Source organism: Mixophyes fleayi, chromosome 4 (assembly GCF_038048845.1).
Source record: "Mixophyes fleayi isolate aMixFle1 chromosome 4, aMixFle1.hap1, whole genome shotgun sequence".
Taxonomy (NCBI): domain Eukaryota; kingdom Metazoa; phylum Chordata; class Amphibia; order Anura; family Limnodynastidae; genus Mixophyes; species Mixophyes fleayi.
In genome coordinates this window covers 97747902-97766369 of record NC_134405.1, presented here as the reverse complement: position 1 = coordinate 97766369, position 18468 = coordinate 97747902, and the positions used below count along the sequence as shown (strand labels likewise).

General features: G+C 43.9%; 1 protein-coding gene across 1 annotated transcript in view; it reads right to left on the bottom strand.

Moving 5' to 3' along the window:
• Positions 1-5983: 5983 nt before the first annotated feature.
• VPS33B (VPS33B late endosome and lysosome associated) overlaps positions 5984-18468 on the bottom strand; it is a 32642-nt gene continuing 20157 nt past the window's right edge. The window contains exons 19-24 of the mRNA XM_075207820.1: positions 16736-16868; positions 12023-12096; positions 11141-11242; positions 9406-9475; positions 9171-9287; positions 5984-8268 (exon numbers count right to left, since the gene is read on the bottom strand). Of these exons, the coding sequence (XP_075063921.1) occupies positions 8189-8268; positions 9171-9287; positions 9406-9475; positions 11141-11242; positions 12023-12096; positions 16736-16868 (576 nt within the window). The 3' untranslated portion in view covers positions 5984-8188. The remainder of the gene's footprint in view (positions 8269-9170; positions 9288-9405; positions 9476-11140; positions 11243-12022; positions 12097-16735; positions 16869-18468) is intronic.

Here is an 18468-nt window from a genome sequence, read left to right as displayed (position 1 = left end):
CTTGGCAGCAGGCCCGGAATGGGCGGCAGGCTTGGCAGCAGGCCCGGAATGGGCGGCAGGCTTGGCAGCAGGCCCGGAATGGGCGGCAGGCTTGGCAGCAGGCCCGGACTGGGCGGCAGGCTTGGCAGCAGGCCCGGACTGGGCGGCAGACTTGAAGGGGACAGCGCTGTGAGAAGCCTCGGAAGGGACAGCGCTGTGAGAAGCCTCGGAGGGGACAGCGCTGTGAGAAGCCTCGGAAGGGACAGCGCTGTGAGAAGCCTCAGGACAGACAGCACTGTGAGAAGCCTCAGAGCAGACAGCGCTGTGAGAAGCCTCAGAGCAGACAGCACCAAGTGGTAACTCGGGCTGAACCGCATAGAGTAGCAACTCGGGCTGAACCGCATGGACAGGGCAACTCGGGCTGAACCGCATGGACAGGGCAACTCGGGCTGAACCGCATGGACAGGCAACTCGGGCAGAACCGCATGGACAGGCAACTCGGGCAGAACCGCATGGACAGGCAACTCGGGCAGAACCGCATGGACAGGCAACTCGGGCAGAACCGCATGGACAGGCAACTCGGGCAGAACCGCATGGACAGGCAACTCGGGCAGAACCGCATGGACAGGCAACTCGGGCAGAACCGCATGGACAAGCAACTCTGGAGAAGACTTTAAGGGCAGCGCCCCCTCTGGAGAAGACTTTAAGGGCAGCGCCCCCTCTGGAGAAGACTTTAAGGGCAGCGCCCCCTCTGGAGCAAACTTTAAGGGCAGCGCCCTCTCTGGAGCAGACTGTAGCTCAGGAACAGAGACGGAGGCTGGAGACTCGGGACCGGAGACGGAGGCTGGAGACTCGGGACCGGAGACGGAGGCTGGAGACTCGGGACCGGAGACGGAGGCTGGAGACTCGGGACCGGAGACGGAGGCTGGAGACTCGGGACCGGAGACGGAGGCTGGAGACTCGGGACCGGAGACGGAGGCTGGAGACTCGGGACCGGAGACGGAGGCTGGAGACTCGGGACCGGAGACGGAGGCTGGAGACTCGGGACCGGAGACGGAGGCTGGAGACTCGGGACCGGAGACTCGGGACCGGAGACGGAGGCTGGAGACTCGGGACCGGAGACGGAGGCTGGAGACTCGGGACCGGAGACGGAGGCTGGAGACTCGGGACCGGAGACGGAGGCTGGAGACTCGGGACCGGAGACGGAGGCTGGAGACTCGGGACCGGAGACGGAGGCTGGAGACTCGGGACCGGAGACGGAGGCTGGAGACTCGGGACCGGAGACGGAGGCTGGAGACTCGGGACAGGAGACAGAGGCTGGCACCTCGCAACAGGAGACAGAGGCTGGCACCTCGCAACAGGAGACAGAGGCTGGCACCTCGCAACAGGAGACAGAGGCTGGCACCTCGCAACAGGAGACAGAGGCTGGCACCTCGCAACAGGAGACAGAGGCTGGCACCTCGCAACAGGAGACAGAGGCTGGCACCTCGCAACAGGAGACAGAGGCTGGCACCTCGCAAAAGGAGACAGAGGCTGGCACCTCGCAACAGGAGACAGAGGCTGGCACCTCGCAACAGGAGACAGAGGCTGGCACCTCGCAACAGGAGACATTGGCTGGCCCCTCGCAACAGGAGACAGAGGCTGGCACCTCGCAACAGGAGACAGAGGGAGTTGGCGCCTCAGGACAGGTAGCTGGAGCTGGCAGATTGGGTCTCCTCCCAGAGAACAGGAATGCTGGAGCATAAACAGATTTGGAATGCAGAGAGGAAACAACAGCGGATGGTTCAGTAGGCTGACGTAGTCTACGGATAGGACAGTCCTGCAAGAAATGTGCATTGCTGGCACAGTAGAGACACAACTTGTTTTTTTATTCTGCGTTGTCGCTTCTCTTCGGTCAGATGGGGGCGTGGACCACCTGTGAACTGTAAATTAGTTACCCCATAGTTCTTAGAAAACAGCAAATTTGTAGAAGCACTTTTAAGAGGTGCTGTTTGCACAGGTTCATCAGCAGAGAAGGTGGATTGAGACAGATCAGCAGCTTCTGAATTAGGAGGGACAGAATCTCACAGTCTCCTGAGTGGGTCCAAAAGCAAAGTAGAAAATTTAGCCAGCTGGGAGCGTAGCAAGATAATGTCAATCTGTAAAGTTGTAGCAGTGGCAATTCCAAGTTTGGTGAAACAGACATGTTCCAAAAAATAAATGAAAAATTGATTGCAGAACAAAAAGGTCCCAGAATAAACTTTCACCTGACTCCTAAGCTGCTTGTGGGCTGGTTATACTGTCACGATACAACGTAGAAATACAGCTAAAGAGCCATGAATAGGTGAAGAAACAAACGATGTTTATTGCTGGCAAATATAAACAGGTGATGAAATCATAAGTTTGCAGAAATACCAGATATTCAGCAGTTGCAGGTGAATGGAAGGTGAGGGAAGATTCCAGGCAGCATATACAGGGAAATGCATAGGTAAGTCCCAGGTTCACAAATGAAACAGATCAGCAGAATGAATGATGAGATCCTAATGCAGTGGAATCACAGGAACAATGCAGGAGGAAGATTCACAGGGTGTAACCACAGGATATGACATCAATAACCAGCTATGTGTGTTGGGAGTGACAGGTATATAAAGGGAAATGAGAGCACACCCAGGTGCATGGAATAATTAGTGAACAGTGTAACTCCTAAGGTACTAGGAGCACAACAGGCACAATAGCAGCACCTCTGGTGAGCAGAGGTACTGCTGCTAAGACACAAAATGAACACAAAATATTAAAGTCTGATAGTCCAGGTTAGGAGCTGCCAGGCAAATCGTGACATGGAGCTGTTTCAGTACTGGTAAGGTGGGAGTATTTCAGCAGCATACTTCTAAGTTATGCAAAAACTATTTGGTGAAGAGATAGGGAGCCGGAGTGTCTTTGATGGACAGGCTGGCACAATCGCCTGATCTCAAGCCTATTGAGCTCTTGAGGGATGAGCTTGATCATAGGATCAGGGAAAATGCCCTACAAGCCAGTCACACCACTGGGAAGAGCTACAGAAGTCATAGGTACAAATTTTCCCTGAATATCGTCAAAAGTCGACAGCTAGAACGTCAAACGTCTGCAAAGATGTAATTGTTGTAAATGGGGGATTCTTTGATGAATGTATAGTTTGATGAATAGAACATTTATATGAACTAAAAATAATAAGTTATGACATTTTTAATGAATTGACTACAATTCCAGGTCAATTTAATGGTACCATGATAAAAAAAAGTATCAAATCTTTGAAAAACAAAAGAAATTTATTAGCAACTTCAATCTTTTGCATGTTGGGCAGCACGGTGGCTAAGTGGTTAGCACTTCTACCTTACAGCACTGGGGTCATGAGTTCAATTCCCATCCATGGCCTTATGTGTGAGGAGTTTGTATGTTCTCCCTGTGTTTGGGTGGGTTTCCTCCTGGTGCTCCGGTTTCCACACTCCAAAAAACAAACGAAAAAACATACTGGTAGATTAATTGGCTGCTAACAAAATTGACCCTAGTCTGTGTGTCCTTCTGTGTGTGTGTGTTAGGGAATTTAGACTGTAAGCCCCAATGGGGCAGGGACTGATGTGAGCAAGTTCTCTGTACAGCGCTGCGGAATTAGTTGCGCTATATAAATAAATGGTGATGATGATGATGATGTTAGTGTACTTTTATTGCAACACCTGCTTATTCACTCTCTTTAATCTCCCTTCAATCATTTCTACTATACCATCCTTTCTAACACTTCCTATCACACTAATTTACTGCTCCATACCTCTATACTTTTACTACCAAAACACATATTACCTTCCCATCAATTCTTTAACACAGGGGTGTCCAACCTTTTAGCTTCCCTGGGCCACATTGGAAGACGACGAGTTGGTTTGGGTCGCACATAAGATACACTAACAATAACGATAGCTGATCATCCAAAAAACCATAGAAAACATAGTTAACACATATATATGAGAAAAAAAGTGAGATATATATATATATATATCTATCTATATATATATATATATATATATATATATATATATATATATTTATATATATATATATATATATATATATATATATATAGATCACTTTTTTTCAAATCCCCCTATACTTACCTTTCAATCGCCCTGTTCAAAAAATCCTCTCTAGTTATTATACTACAATCACTTTTTGTATTGTTTCGATGCAATATCAATAAAGTGCATTTAAGCCAGGCATTGTATATCAGGGTGCCCTGACCAGGCCTGCGGTACCTGACATATACATCACTGTGACCCCAAATTGTGACCTGTTTTGCTAATTACACCACTATGTTAGTTAAGGGATAACAACTTATAATGGGCCAAAGAGAATAATATATAATGCCCCATTAGTATTACAAGTAGAAGTATGTAGCAGGGAGATAAGGTCCATGATGCTCCAGGACCAGGTGACTTTTATTCACTGGTCAGCGTCCCTTGAAATAATAAAAAAAATCCCCCTTAACTTACCTTTTAATCGGCTTGTTCTCCTGTCCTCTTCTCTTCTTTTCTCCAATTCTGTGCTGCTGATTGTTCTTCTCGCGCGGGTGACTCCTCTGTGCTGCGCTCCGCAATGGATGTTGGGCGTGATGACATCACACCCGACATTCACTGCGAGCACCGCACGGAGGAGGAGAGACAAGCGAGGGAGCCGGAGTACCAGCTGACGTGACCGCGTGACCGCAAGGTAAGTATTTTCTTTTCTTTTTTTTGCAGGATTTTTTTTTTCCATTAACAGTGCTGCCCCCTTGCCACAACCAAAACTCCTTCTGGGCCACATTTAAAGGCGTGCTGGGCCGCATGCGGCCCGCTGGCCGCGGGTTGGACAACCCTGCTTTAACACATATCCCCCTCTCTCTACTAGCCATATTTCCCATATGAACCAATATTAGTTTCAACATCATTTTATTCGATGTTTAACAGACAGCCTCACTTACTACCACACTGCACCATAATCAACTCACACTATTCACCATCTCACCTATGCTATCTCTTTAGCCGAACACATATACATTGCCCCCTCACAGTGTACACACCACTCATCTATCTACAGCCTAAAGCCTATTTCATCTCCTTAGTTATTTCATGTTTTGTTAATTATTTTATACTATCTTACTTAAATGGCACCTAACCATATCAGTCTTCACTCTACTACACTCGTATTCACCAATCACCATCGAACACTGAAGTCCTGTGCAACACCACACTGGACATCCATATCTCGGCTATCCAGAGGATCCCCTCAGGGCTCCACTGCAACGAAGACTAAAATATAAGTTACCTTGTATAAAAGAGCAACTAATAATATTTAGTATGTAAAAGGTCCAGGAACTTTTTAGAACTGAAGACACAAGAGGTAAAGTTTGGATTGTTGCGGGTGGGGTGGGATTCTGTACACAGCAGACTTCTCACCGTTAAATGATACTGGAGCCGGCTTAATTTATCCACCTTTTGCAGAAAACGGCTGATCTCAGCGAATAGTAATAGTATGTCAAGCATCTAGTTTTGACAAGTTATAGGAACTTTTACACATACATTTGTGAATGTTATTAGTAGTTCTGGGAAACTTGTGTTTCAGGTTTAGTGCTCTATTAACTTGTTCCCTGCTCCCAGATTCCTCATTAGAAAGTTGTCTAGTTGGTTAAGTCGTGCAGTTGTTGGGAGAGCGGAGGTTGAGCGTTCTGTAGCGCATATTGCTAGAACCGGCTTGCAGCACGGTTACATCTTTTCTGAGCTTTGTCACCGCGTCTGGATGACTGACGCACCAGCTGGACGGTTGTGCACAGTTCAGGACCAGGTGCATGGCAAGGTAAATGCTATTTACAATAGCATCAGTGCAGAGCTTCCATCTTGTATGGCTACCACAGCCACAGTGGATTGAAGAACTTCCTCCCCCACCTTATTACATTTATAAAGTTGTTTTTTTTTTTATGTGATCAATCTCGTACAACTAAAAAATACACTCTTTTATACAGGCATTTTGAGAAATATTTTAATAGTTTCAACTTCATAGCCAACATGAAAGCAGTTATGTGTGGTCTGACTTGTATGTTTTGGCTCTGCTAAACAACAAAATCACAATCCAGTTACCCCAACAATCATCCATCATCACATAATAAATATGTCTAACAGAAATAAATTAAAACTATAAAATATATTTAATAATTTTTTGTTTTTTAAGTCTCTTTACCATTACAAACTAAGAAGATTTAAGAATTTGGTCTCAACCTTATATCCAAGCAAAGTGAACCAGTTCCGTACACAGTGGACGCAGTCATTTTGTGAGCTGAACCAAAAATCATGATAATGCAGCATAAAATTCACTAGGAAAAGGCTTAGGAAAATCTGGCTGCTTAGAAAATACACCGTGGAGACTGGTCTACAGGGTATATATACAGGTCTACAGCCTATATCTCTTGCGTAACAGCCACACGCATTGTATGCCCGGTCTCTCACTGCAGGGACAGAGTTCACTGGTGAGACAGTCTGACAGCAAATCAGAATGAATCGGCTGCACTCTGTTACGCTGTCAGACAGTTACTCACATACAGCACTGGGCAGCTCTTAGTCTGGCAAGAGAAACATGATCAAAGTCTCATCTAGCCCAAGCACCACAACTCGCCTGCTCTGTTTACATTTGGTCCCCCATCACTGTTGCAGCCTGGTCGGCTCTCTGAGCCTCCATACAGGTAGTACAGTTGGTCATTTTGTTTCACTAACAAATCGCTGGCTCCTAACTCTTAAGAGAAATTTGTGGAACCCTGTACTAGTGATATCACTGAGGCATAATGTGGAATATATAAGATACATTGGCTAATCAATATTGTTACTAAATTTGGCAATGCAGTGTTTTTTTTAAAGACTTTGTTGCACATCCCTTTAGTTTTCTGTGTAAATGACATGTATGTTACATACTTACAAACAGTATAGCATAGGACACTAAACACTATGGGGCCAATTCAATTAGCCGCAAGGCGCTGTAGCAACATCACGTGCTGTGTTCCCGCGTGATGTCTAGGTAATGATCTCCACTCATTTTTTGTTCCTATCTCATAGAGATACGAGCAAATATCATAGTATATTAATTATAGTATTACTTGTCAAAAATTGACAATTTGGAATACACAAGCCTCGTTGAAGGAATGCATGCATTAAATGTGCTGGAGTGAAGCAAGAGTCCAGTTTAATGGCTGACCAGTGACCCTAAAATAATTATCCATCTAGTTTTACACTTTGTTTAATATGCTTGCAAAGGAAACACCTAATAACCCGTCCATGTGACAGTATACACATTCACAGACAGGCTGCAAACATAGGCCTTGCGCACTAAATATTATTTTTTCATACGATTACTGACCTTTTAACATATTATATTAGGACAAATTAATGTACAATGACTTCTTAAAAGAAAAAATCATCAAGGTGCTTTGTCTAAAAACCCGCTTACAATTCTGGCCAGCGCTAACATGCAGGGAAGCAGTTATGGTTACTTTGGCAACATCACGGTTTTGTCACCAACTGTGCTCACAAGTAGGTTTCTTGGTAACTGGAGGAAAGTCAGGATCTCTCTAAAATATTGTAAGTCTGCAGAGATAAGTTGTTATGTGTACTGCACTTTCTACCTAAACTTTAATTACCTGAGTAAGCTATATATGGCCAATTATCATGTAAGAACAATACAATTGGTGGGCAGTCAGTACATTAGTGGCAAAAGATGCTTGTACATGTATAGAATACAGAGATTGGACACCCTTAAAAATGGTATAATTACAACAAATGCCTGTGATCTAGTAAAGCAAGCATAATCCAATGTGAAGTAGAGCCTTCCTCTGCTCACCGGTTTCCAGTGCTGGGATTCACCACATTATCTGCCTCATTCTGAAGGACATGCCAGAGAACATGTGACAGATATATGTTTTGAAGATTAAAGTCATTTCTAAAGTCTCATCCCAAATCCAAATCTAAATGAGAGTTGAGGAGGAGAAAATTCAATATACCTTGAGTTGCTTGTATACATTTCAGCAGTGAAGAAACATTTTAGTTACTATAGCTCATTTGGGACAACAACTTTATCTGTTAAGTTAAAGCCAAGGTCCTCATTTACACGTCTTCACAGGTTTTGAGATTTATAACATCATGACTGGCTAATTACATTGTGTAAAAAAAGAGCCAACTCCGATGGGTCATGATTTAGTCTCGGTCATTGACTCCAGCATCCGTGCACTGTTTGTAATGGACGTGGTTAAAATGATGAACTTGTAACCTAAAAATAAAAAAAGGCATGTGTAATGTAATCAAAGTCTGGAGTATATAACATATACTTACAGAATGTTCCAGTTTATATGGACCAAGCCAGCATGATGAGATTACTATGGTACACGTTAACATTTGGAAAGATATCCTTAAAGTATAATTCCACCTTTATACTGAAAATTGTGCAAAGTAACACCTCAAACCCCTTGCTCCCACTTATTTGAATTATTGGGCTGCAATTTTATCAGGCCCCCCTTATGGAGGGCCCTCTGCACAAACAGGCTGCAAGCTGAGCCTATGTCGGCCCTGCCACCTGCTCCCGTCACTAAGTGCCCCAACAGCTATGGCATACAGATTGGAGAAGGGGTGTAAATAGTGCTTGCTTGCTGCCTCTGTTTGCAAAGTGGGCCATCAGTTGTCTGAGCTCGATATAATCATGAACCCGAACAGCACAGAGTAGGGGGGGTTTTCAGGTAAGGGGGGGGGGGGAGCAAAAAAATGGACCGGAGGGGGGGTAATTTTTTAAATTTTCAATACAAAAGTAAAGGATTTATCCGTTAAATAGGCCTCTGTTTATATTAGGATTGATAAGCTAAAGTACCATCAATACAAACAAATATTATGCATTTATGCAGTATCAAATTCAGAAAGGAATATATGATGTTGTGATGATATTAAATCACAGGACTATATATACAAGCAGTATTCTCCACCTCTAATGTTTTGAGAATGAATCTCTTAGATTTCTAGTCTAGCACCACAAAAAGTAAACTAAAGGTCACCTCTCACAAAGCATCCTTTAGTGCAGGTTGAGTACACAACATGAAGGAGGGTAGATAAAGCACTCACATGTTCTAAGGTCAGTTGAATAAACCAGAGCTGTTGGTGCTCTTGTAATAAATACAAACGTACCTATTTCTTTGCCCAGAAATCTCAAAGCTGAGATCTCCGAAAATGTGCAGCCTCCAAGGAAAACTGCAAGAATGGTCCTGAGGGAACCTGGCTTGGAATTTCTGTCTGAGAATTGCTCTGCGAAAGTCAAACATAGTGTCAGTATATATATATATATATATATAATTCATAAAATAAACAATATTTAACATTAAAATCTTATAAGAAAAAAACAAAACAAGAAAAAATTATACACCTGAAAACTCATTGCCGTTGAGTAGGCGTGTAACCTCTTCAAGACCCGTCCAACCTTTACGCATCAAAACCTGTAAAATAATTTGCATATTGGTCCAAATTCAGTAAACTGTCAACACATAACACATAACATGCTGTTTTAATCTAAAGTGTGAAATTTTACCATAAAATAGATTGTATTGTCATTCCTGGCGGTTTTTGGTGTCCTTTTAAAATCCCTTTCTCATAGTCCATTGCGAGACACTTCTATACATAGGGGTATAGTAGGTGGTAAACAGTTAATGCCCTGTCTTCATGAAAAATCAAAAAGGGGTGAGAACAAGATAAAGCCCCCAGACACTCGGCCTGCTGAAGACACCGCCAAAAGAAAAGCCACCTTCCAAGTAAGTTCCACCAACTGTAAAGGCTCAAAATGATCCTTAATCAAAGCTTGTAGAACCAAATGCAAGCCCCATGGCTCGACAGGATGAACAAATGGAGGTAAAATATGAAGCTCCCCCTGTAAGAAAGTATGACCTTCTGTGAGGGAGGCCAGTTTACACTGGAAATAAATGGACAACGCTGAAACCTGCAATTTCAACGAGGCTAAGCGCAACCCCTTGTACAAACCCGCTTGTAGAAAGGCCAGCAATCTAGAGAGCTTGAAACGGGAAGTGTGAAAATGATTTGATTCACACCATAAAACATAAGTCTTCCATGAGCTGTAATAATTAGCAGCTGATGAAGGCTTCCTGGCCTTGGTCATGGTCTTAACTACTACTCGGTCATGGCGTTCAGAATCTTGGTTTCAATAGCCACGCCATTAAAGTCAACCGACCTAAGGAGTGGCATATATCCGGTAACCCCTTAAGTGTATACCAGCAAACAGTACAATATATGGATCTTCCAAAACAGATATAACACAAACACTCTTAAAGACAATCACATTGCAGAAAGAGCGCATAAGAAAGGTAAAAACCTGTCCTGTATGAGGGGCACAGCAGGGCTCATTCCTCCACAGTGTGGGAATGGCGCTGAACCCTGCATGCTGGCACCCGGAAGTAGGAGAGAAGTTCCAGGACCTCCCCTTCCTCCAGCCAATGGTTGCCCCCGCTTCCTCCACAGCGTTCTGTGCCCCTCTGTGTGCGATGCAGCCACAGCTATGCTCTCCGATTCAACAGAGATCAGCTGTGACTGCTCTGGTCCCTCTTGCCAGCAATGCTTGTTGCCTAGGGGGGATGTGGACGCAACCACAGCCCTGTCAGTTTGCTGCAGTCGCGGTTTTCAGTGCTGACAGCCGACTGCCAGGAATGTAAAATTCTCCTACAGATATAGAGGCCGGCTCTGCTGGGGGGTGAGATAGCTGTCAAAGTTACTCACCCATGCTCAGGGACCCGGGGTGCAGGAAGGCCGCAGATTATCCACCCCCTGGGAGGCATCCCTGAGCCCAGCTTTTCACCCCCAGTAGAAAAAAAACAAATAACATTAAATAAATTATATAAAACTAAATTGGGGGAGAAGCCCTGGAAACATGCCTGACTCCTGAGGCACTAAAACTAAACTGAATATCCGTCCTGTGGGAGGGGTATAGCAGGGGTGGAGTTTCACTCATAGATTTAACTGCTTAAGTGCCTGGACTCCTGGTACCACCTACTATACCCCTATGTATAGCAGTGTCCCCCAATTGGACGTTTGAGAAATATACATTAAATATAATTCTACTACTCTATATAAACTATAGTTGAACACTCACTTACCTGCTCTATTATTTTGCAACTTAATGGGATGTAAGCACCACTAAACACATAGGCCATGTCCTTTGGCATCCTCAGGTCATACTCCCCATCTACTCGAGGAATCTGCCAAAACATTTGTTGAAATCTGTCTCAGTAGAAGTCGCAGTCCAATAAAGAACAGTTTTGTAGACGTAACAGATGTGTAAAGCTTCAGTGTGTGCTCTGGTAATACCACACTATCACTAATGCTAAAGTAATTTGAAGGCCCAATGACATAAACATAAAACAGCCTTTCATTGCGTAAGTCAGCATACAATGTAAGAAGTTTTAGTACAGAATATATAAAGGAACAGTATTAGTTTTGAAATCATACTTGCACATTTCAGTGTGCCATTACTTTCCCACCCCTGTGGAGACGTCTGGAGAAGTACTATTCACAACAGTTAGGAATAGAATGGAAGAAGATCTGATACTGGAGCTTGGGATGTGGAAGACACAGGGAGAGGTGATCTAGATAGGATAATTTTCCAGTATCAGTCATTGCATCTAGAGCCAAGATGGCAGCATGGCAAGTGTTGTGGCACAACAGTGTGCAGCTTATTGAATAATTGAAAAGTGCTAAATATGTTTAAACTATATCTTTTTCACAACATCCACCATTTTTAATAAGGATACGTGACCCTAATTAATATGGACCTTAGTTATGAGCTACTGGTTCCTCACATTACACTTGCTGACAAATTGTTGTTTCAATTGCACAATAAATTATATTAACATTTTCCATAACAACATGTCTTTATTTTTGCAGAACAACTTCAATAATTAATATACCTGAAAATAGTTCTGTGTCTCAAGTCTCCCTTGTATAATGCCTGTAGCCATGCTGCCAAATAAGATACTTACCAGTCCAAGTTTTTTGCTAATCCCTCTGAAATGGCTCTTTTTTGCCAAAGATGAGAAAGCATCAGTAAGTTTTCCTAAAGACAAATGGGAAAATGGAATTTTTATACTTACATTGAATGTTTTTGAGTCCAATGAGAAACACTGGAAACGCTGGGGTAGAGAGTGTGTTGGAGGAGCTTGGGCACTTTTGAAATCCCTCCTAAAAATTCAAGCTCTTCCCCCTCTATACCAAATTGGCTGCCAAGGACTCTTCAGTATTTATTACCAAGCCCAGAGGATAGAACCAAGAGTACAGAACAAGGTTCTCCATCAAAACAACCAGAGCGAGATCCTTAACAATGAAAATAATAAAAACAAGAATTGAACAAAGAGCATAAAGGGTGGGCATCCGGTGTCCCACAATGGGCTCAGAGAAGAGGATTTAATGTAAGTATAAATTTCCCATTCCCTCTTTCATCCTATGGGGGAGGCAATAAAAATGCTGGGGTCTCTGGGGTCCCTAAGAACAGAAATGGTGGAGCACAGTACCTTACATACAAAGCTAGCATTTTTGGATGCAAAAATATTGTATTTTTGTATAATTCAGTGAATGGGTGTACTGAAGACTGAACTGTTCAGCCAAGCCCCATGCCACGCCACCCAGGAAGCACCCACAGGCTTGTTTGAATGTGCTGTCATATTTTCAAAGACTGGCTTATCTGCCCCAATGTAAGCCTTGCAAATTACCAAAGCAATCCACCTGGCAATGATCTGCTTAGAGGCCAACTGGCCTCCCTTGCGGGCATCATATAAGACTAAGAGGTCATCCGTCCTGGGCACTTCACGGTCCTATGGACATAGGTCCTTAAGACTCTGGAGACCTATGATCTAAGGCCAGGATCACAATGACCTGATTCAGATGGAACTTGGAAATCACCTTTGGCTGAAAGGAAGACTTAGCCCTGTCTTTATGAAAGATGAGGAAAGGAGACTTACAAAGATAAAGCCCCCAGCTCTGAAAATCTCCTAGCTGTGGAGATAGCCAAGAGGAAGATAGTTTTCCAAGTCAGGCAGTTTAATTCCAACCCAAAAAAAATGGTTCAAAAGGACGATGATGCAACGCTGTCAGCATCAGGTTAAAATCTCGAGGAGCTACAGGGCATATGTATGGAGGTTACAAATGCATAACTCCCTGTAAGAATGTCTGCACACATGATAATATGCTAGTTTTCTCTAAATGAAAACAGATAAAGCAGACACCTAGACCATCAAGGAGCTAAAGCTCAAGCCCCCAACACCTTTCCATTTGCACCAAAAGATGCAGTTTTTTCCACTCCCTGTGATAATTACTAGCCTTGAGCATGGTCTGAACCACGCTATCCAGGAAGTCCTAAGGATCATGGCTTCAATAGTTGCAGTTAAAGCCAGCCAAGGTAAACTATGGTGTAGAAAACGACCCTGGTCTGGTCTGGTCTTAGAGGGACACACCACAGCGAGCCTTCTGCCATGCCAAGATGTCCATGTACCATGACCTTCTCAGTCAGTCGGGAGCCACCAGAATCACCCAAGCGCCCTCACTTTTTACCTTCTTTCGAATGAAGGGACCATTCCCAGGGAAGAAGGGCCCATCTGCTTAGGAAGTCAGGTTCCCTGTTCTCAACATGGCTTAATGTTTTGCCCAACACTTAACCCTGACGGTCTCTCTAATGGCCAGGGCACTCTTGATGCCTTCCTGATGATTAAAATATGTCACTGTTGTGGCATTATCCGACTGGATTATTAATCTCTGACCAAGGCATTGAAAACCGCTCTGAATCCCAGCACATTTATCAGGGGCTTTTGACTTCTCTGGAGTCCAAAGACCCTGAAAGCAGTAATGAAGGGTCACTGACCCCCACTCTCGAAGCCTGGAGTCTGTGGCCAAAAGTGTCCAGTCCCAAATGGAGAATGAGTGACCCCTGTTGAGGTTGTTGCCCATCAACCACCACAGGAGTGACTGGTACACCCTTGGAGACACTAACTGGACAGCTAAAGGCAAGACTTGTTCCATTTTGAAATTAGTTAGATCTCTTGAGGGGAACCATACAAACTGCACCACCTCGAAAGTGGAGACCATACTGCTAAGCAGTTTCATGCAGAGGTAAACAAACACCTATCTGTCAGCTAAGAGGGAATTCACTAGTCCCTATAGAGAGAGGATCTTGTCCTTCGGGAGGAACACCCTTTGCTGGCAGGTGTCGAACAGCAGCCCCAAGCAGACCATCCACTGGGAAGGAATCAGAATGTATTTCTTGTGTTTGATGATCCGTGAGATTCAAAAGTCTGGAACATCTCCTGCTCATGAACCTGAAGTCAGAGAGTCCATCTTGTTCAGCACATCATCCAGGTACGGACTGACAGTGACCTCCCTGCATCTTAGAAAAGCAGCCAAGACCTCAGTAAATACCCTCAGCGGCAAAAGCTAAAAGGTAGGGCCCAAAATTGAAAATGCTGGTAATGTACTGCATATCTGAGGAGACACTAGTGTCCATCCCAGGTTAGAACAGACATGTAGGTGTCCTTGATGTCCATGGCCACCACAAACTCACCCTGCTCCATGCTACTGATGACAGACCTTAGAGACTTCATCTTGCAAATGTCCACCTGAAGCTGGAAGTTGAGGGACTTCCTCTTCTTGGTTCAGGCACCCATCCGATTTCTGAACCAAGAAGAAGTTGGAGAAAAGCCCTATTCGACTCTGTTCCTCTGGGACTGGGACAACTACTCCTGAGGGGAGCAAACAGTGAATGGCTTCCCTTGGAGTCCAATGCTTTGCTTGGTCTAGAGGAAGGCCGGTGGTGAAGAATCATAGGGTAGGGTCTACAGGATATTTATGATGTATCTCTGTGATATGATTCCTCTCACCCAGGTGTCCGTGGTGGAAACAAGCCACCCCTCCCGGAAGAGAAGCAGACGGCTCCCACCATGGGAGACCCATTGTGGCTACAATGCCTGTCATGCTGACTGTTTGTTAGAAGGTTTCTGAGCTGGATACCTAGCCACTCAAACCTGTTTACCTGTCCGCTGACCTCCAAAAGGAGTGCCCTTAGACCTTGTGTCATTAATGAGAAAGAAGCTCCTTCCTCCTGTGACCAGGGAAATGATTGTGTTTAGGGAAAAAAAAAAATTCACTGAGATGGGCAAAGACTCCAAAGTCCTTTTGGACCCCACATCTGCTAAGGAAGAGATTTTTGTCCCAATGAGCCTTGCATCAATGACAGCTTCCGCAAGGTATTCAGGTCACTCTCAGATATGTCACTCCTTGTGGCTTCTGAGGGAGGGGTAGAGGAGGCAGGATCCCTGCTCGGCTCCCTAGACCTTGCAACCAGTTACGAGAGCTCCGCAATAACCAGTGGCTAACCACAAGTAACCCTCCTGGAGGGGAGACACTTAGCTCATTGTCGTGCCTCAGGTACGCAATCTGAGGTGCCCGATGGAGCTAGCTGTGGCGGAAGTGAATGCCCCCCCCTGGAGGTGATCTGGAAGTGAGCAGGCGACAAAAGAAGGTACCCATCCATGATACCTGCTCTGCCCACTCCAGGCACTCCTCCTTCACCAAGGGTAAGTGGGTGCTGGTGCCGTAGAAGAGTTCTCCCGGCAAAAAAAAAAGTAATAATAAAATAAAGTTTAAATTTAGAAAAGGAAGGCTGCCTGCGGCAGCCAATAATTGAGCGCCCTACTCTTGTGGGCACTAACAAATAAATGAAGAGTCCCTGGCAGTCATTGGGGTATAGAGATGTGTTTTAAGAAGGGAATTTCAAAAGTGCTCAAGCTCCTACACTGCACTATATACCCTAGCATTTCCAGTGTGCACTATAGGATGAAAGAGAAAGTACAATAGGTTTACATAACATTTTCCAAAATAAGAAATTAAACAAGGTAAGGGTAAAGCATAAAAAAACAATACCATTCTGCCACAACCCTAGATGTGCAGCTGACAACTACAAATACACATCACATTCACAGAGCTATCTCCTGTAATATAATGTAATATACTGTGTTCCTAGAACATCACAAACTAACATGGGAAATGTTTCCGTGTGAAGGAATTAGGCTAGAGAAATTATATACATTGTGCTCCAAAGATATTATTTTGGGTGCATTTTTTAATTTAGTTATCAGCACACTTACATGTGCTCAATCATTTCTTTTGCAACAAATTTCTGCATGGAGACAGCTCTTGCTATAACTAACGGCGTAGACCTGGGGGTAAATGTAGCAAGCTGAGAGTTTTCTGGCGAGTTTGAAAAGTGGAGATGTTGCCTATAGCAACCAATCAGTTTCTAGCTATCATTTTGTAGAATGTACTAAATAAATGATAGCTAGAATCTGATTGGTTTTTCAAACCCGCCGAAAAACTCTCAGCTTGATACATTTACCCCCTGGTTACTAACTAAGCAGTACTCTTGCCACTGAGGGGAACTGCATGTCAGGGAGTGCATTGGAAAATGGGATGACAAAGCCCACAGATCATATGCAAGTGACAGGATTATGTTGGAACTATTAATCTAGTTATTGTGTGCTTTGGAGCTTAATATTACTGCATATATTATTTACTTTTTTTGGTTTGCTAGGAAACAGGTTTGTTTAAGAGCGCTGCAAAATTTGCTGGCACTTAACCACATAAAGGATAAAATGTTGATTTTACTGTTGTTGCTTGGCATTTGCCAGTAAACCAGATGATGGTGATCTTACCTACGGCTTTGTCTGTGACCAGTTTGCTCACTCTACTCTCCACAGCAGTCAGAGTGTCTCCTGGAACTTGTTCTGTCAGCAGGCCGGAACGTTTCAGGTTAGAGAACGTCAGCAGGTGCTCGGGGCCGTAACTCTACACAAGACAGAGGATGCAGAGCTAGTCATTTCAGAATAGAGAAGCTGTCATTTAATAGCATACCCATATGGAAAATACATCCTCACTATTTAAAGCTGACCACACACAAAATGACTAATTAATGAAATCAGAACAATCATCTTTTCATGATAATGAGGCATTAAAGAAAAAATACTGGAAAAATTATGAATCTTAATTTGCATAAACAAGTCATGCCTATTGTACATTAGCCACCTTTTTATGTTACATTAAGAACCTGTGTGTATGAAACAGGCATGTTTAATAGGGATAAATGACCCTAATTAGTATTGGTTTAATTTTATACAACCTAAATGGAAATCACAGGCAGACCATCGACACCTATGTGACCTTGCCCTTAGTCAGAATTTAGCGGTGCTGTTCCTCACAGTGCCATAACAATAGGGTTTGTAGCTGCAATTGGGGCCACACAAGACTCAGGCCAAACCCCCAATATGCATAAGTCCTACAACCCAGACCACTAGTCAGGGCTAAGGTGTAGCTTGGGAAACAATTTGGCTCCACAGGAACCACATCCGCTGTCTCCCCAGTGCAGTTCTGGGTGGCCTGACTGCATTGATGATATGGACGTATTTTATATTATATCATTGCTAAATGCAGCACTCAGTCCTGTGCAGCGCACATAAAATGTGCAAGTTTATCTAATATTCTACAACACCCATTCATGTACTGTCATCTATGCATAGTTTGTTATGCTGAAACCCTGCAATCTACTCTAGATTGACAAAATAGAATATGTGTTTGTTATTTGATGTATTACCATTACCATTCAATGTTAGCAGATGGTGCTTTTCTGTTTTGTAATGTTTGTTTGCATGAATCAAAATATCTTTCAGTAAAAATACCTAATTTACAAGAAAAATAATATTCTTGAAAATATGGAAGACCCCATACATCTGGTACAAGGTCTTCTGGTCGTGAAGGTATGGGGGACAAGTGAGGGGTTGTGGTGGGGAGCCATGGTAGCAGAGATACAAGTTACAATGAGGGATAGATAGACAACAGAGGCAGACAAAAGCACAGCAACACAATAAGGATAATCTGATTACATTATAGCAGCAGTGCTCACAGTGTGCTCCATAAGGGTAGGTACACACTGGCCCGATGATTGCACGAAAAACCTCCAATCAGCCGACATCTGACTGTTTGGTTAGATATCGTGTGTGAGTGTTTATACCTACACAGTGATCTAAAGTCATCCCAAAATGCTGATCACCGTTTCATTTGGTTGGTCGTACTGTTTAATATTTTCCGACCAATCACCTTACGATCCTGCAGTATGTATGCACTTACACGACTGTCGGCCAATAGTGGATCTCAGTGTGAGAGGTCTCATTTCAATATGTGTCCGCTGTCATTTCCCTGCAGCTGTTACGTCCATGTCTGCACTGTTAGGACTTAATCCCTTCCAAAGCTTCCCTCACTTCATAGTCCTTACTGTACAGAAATACTGATAGCAGTACTTAAACCACCTAACAGATCAGTGTGATTCTTCTGTTTGCAGTGTCTTGTATCATCTAATACACTGACAACACAGCTGTCACCCAGTGACTGCACA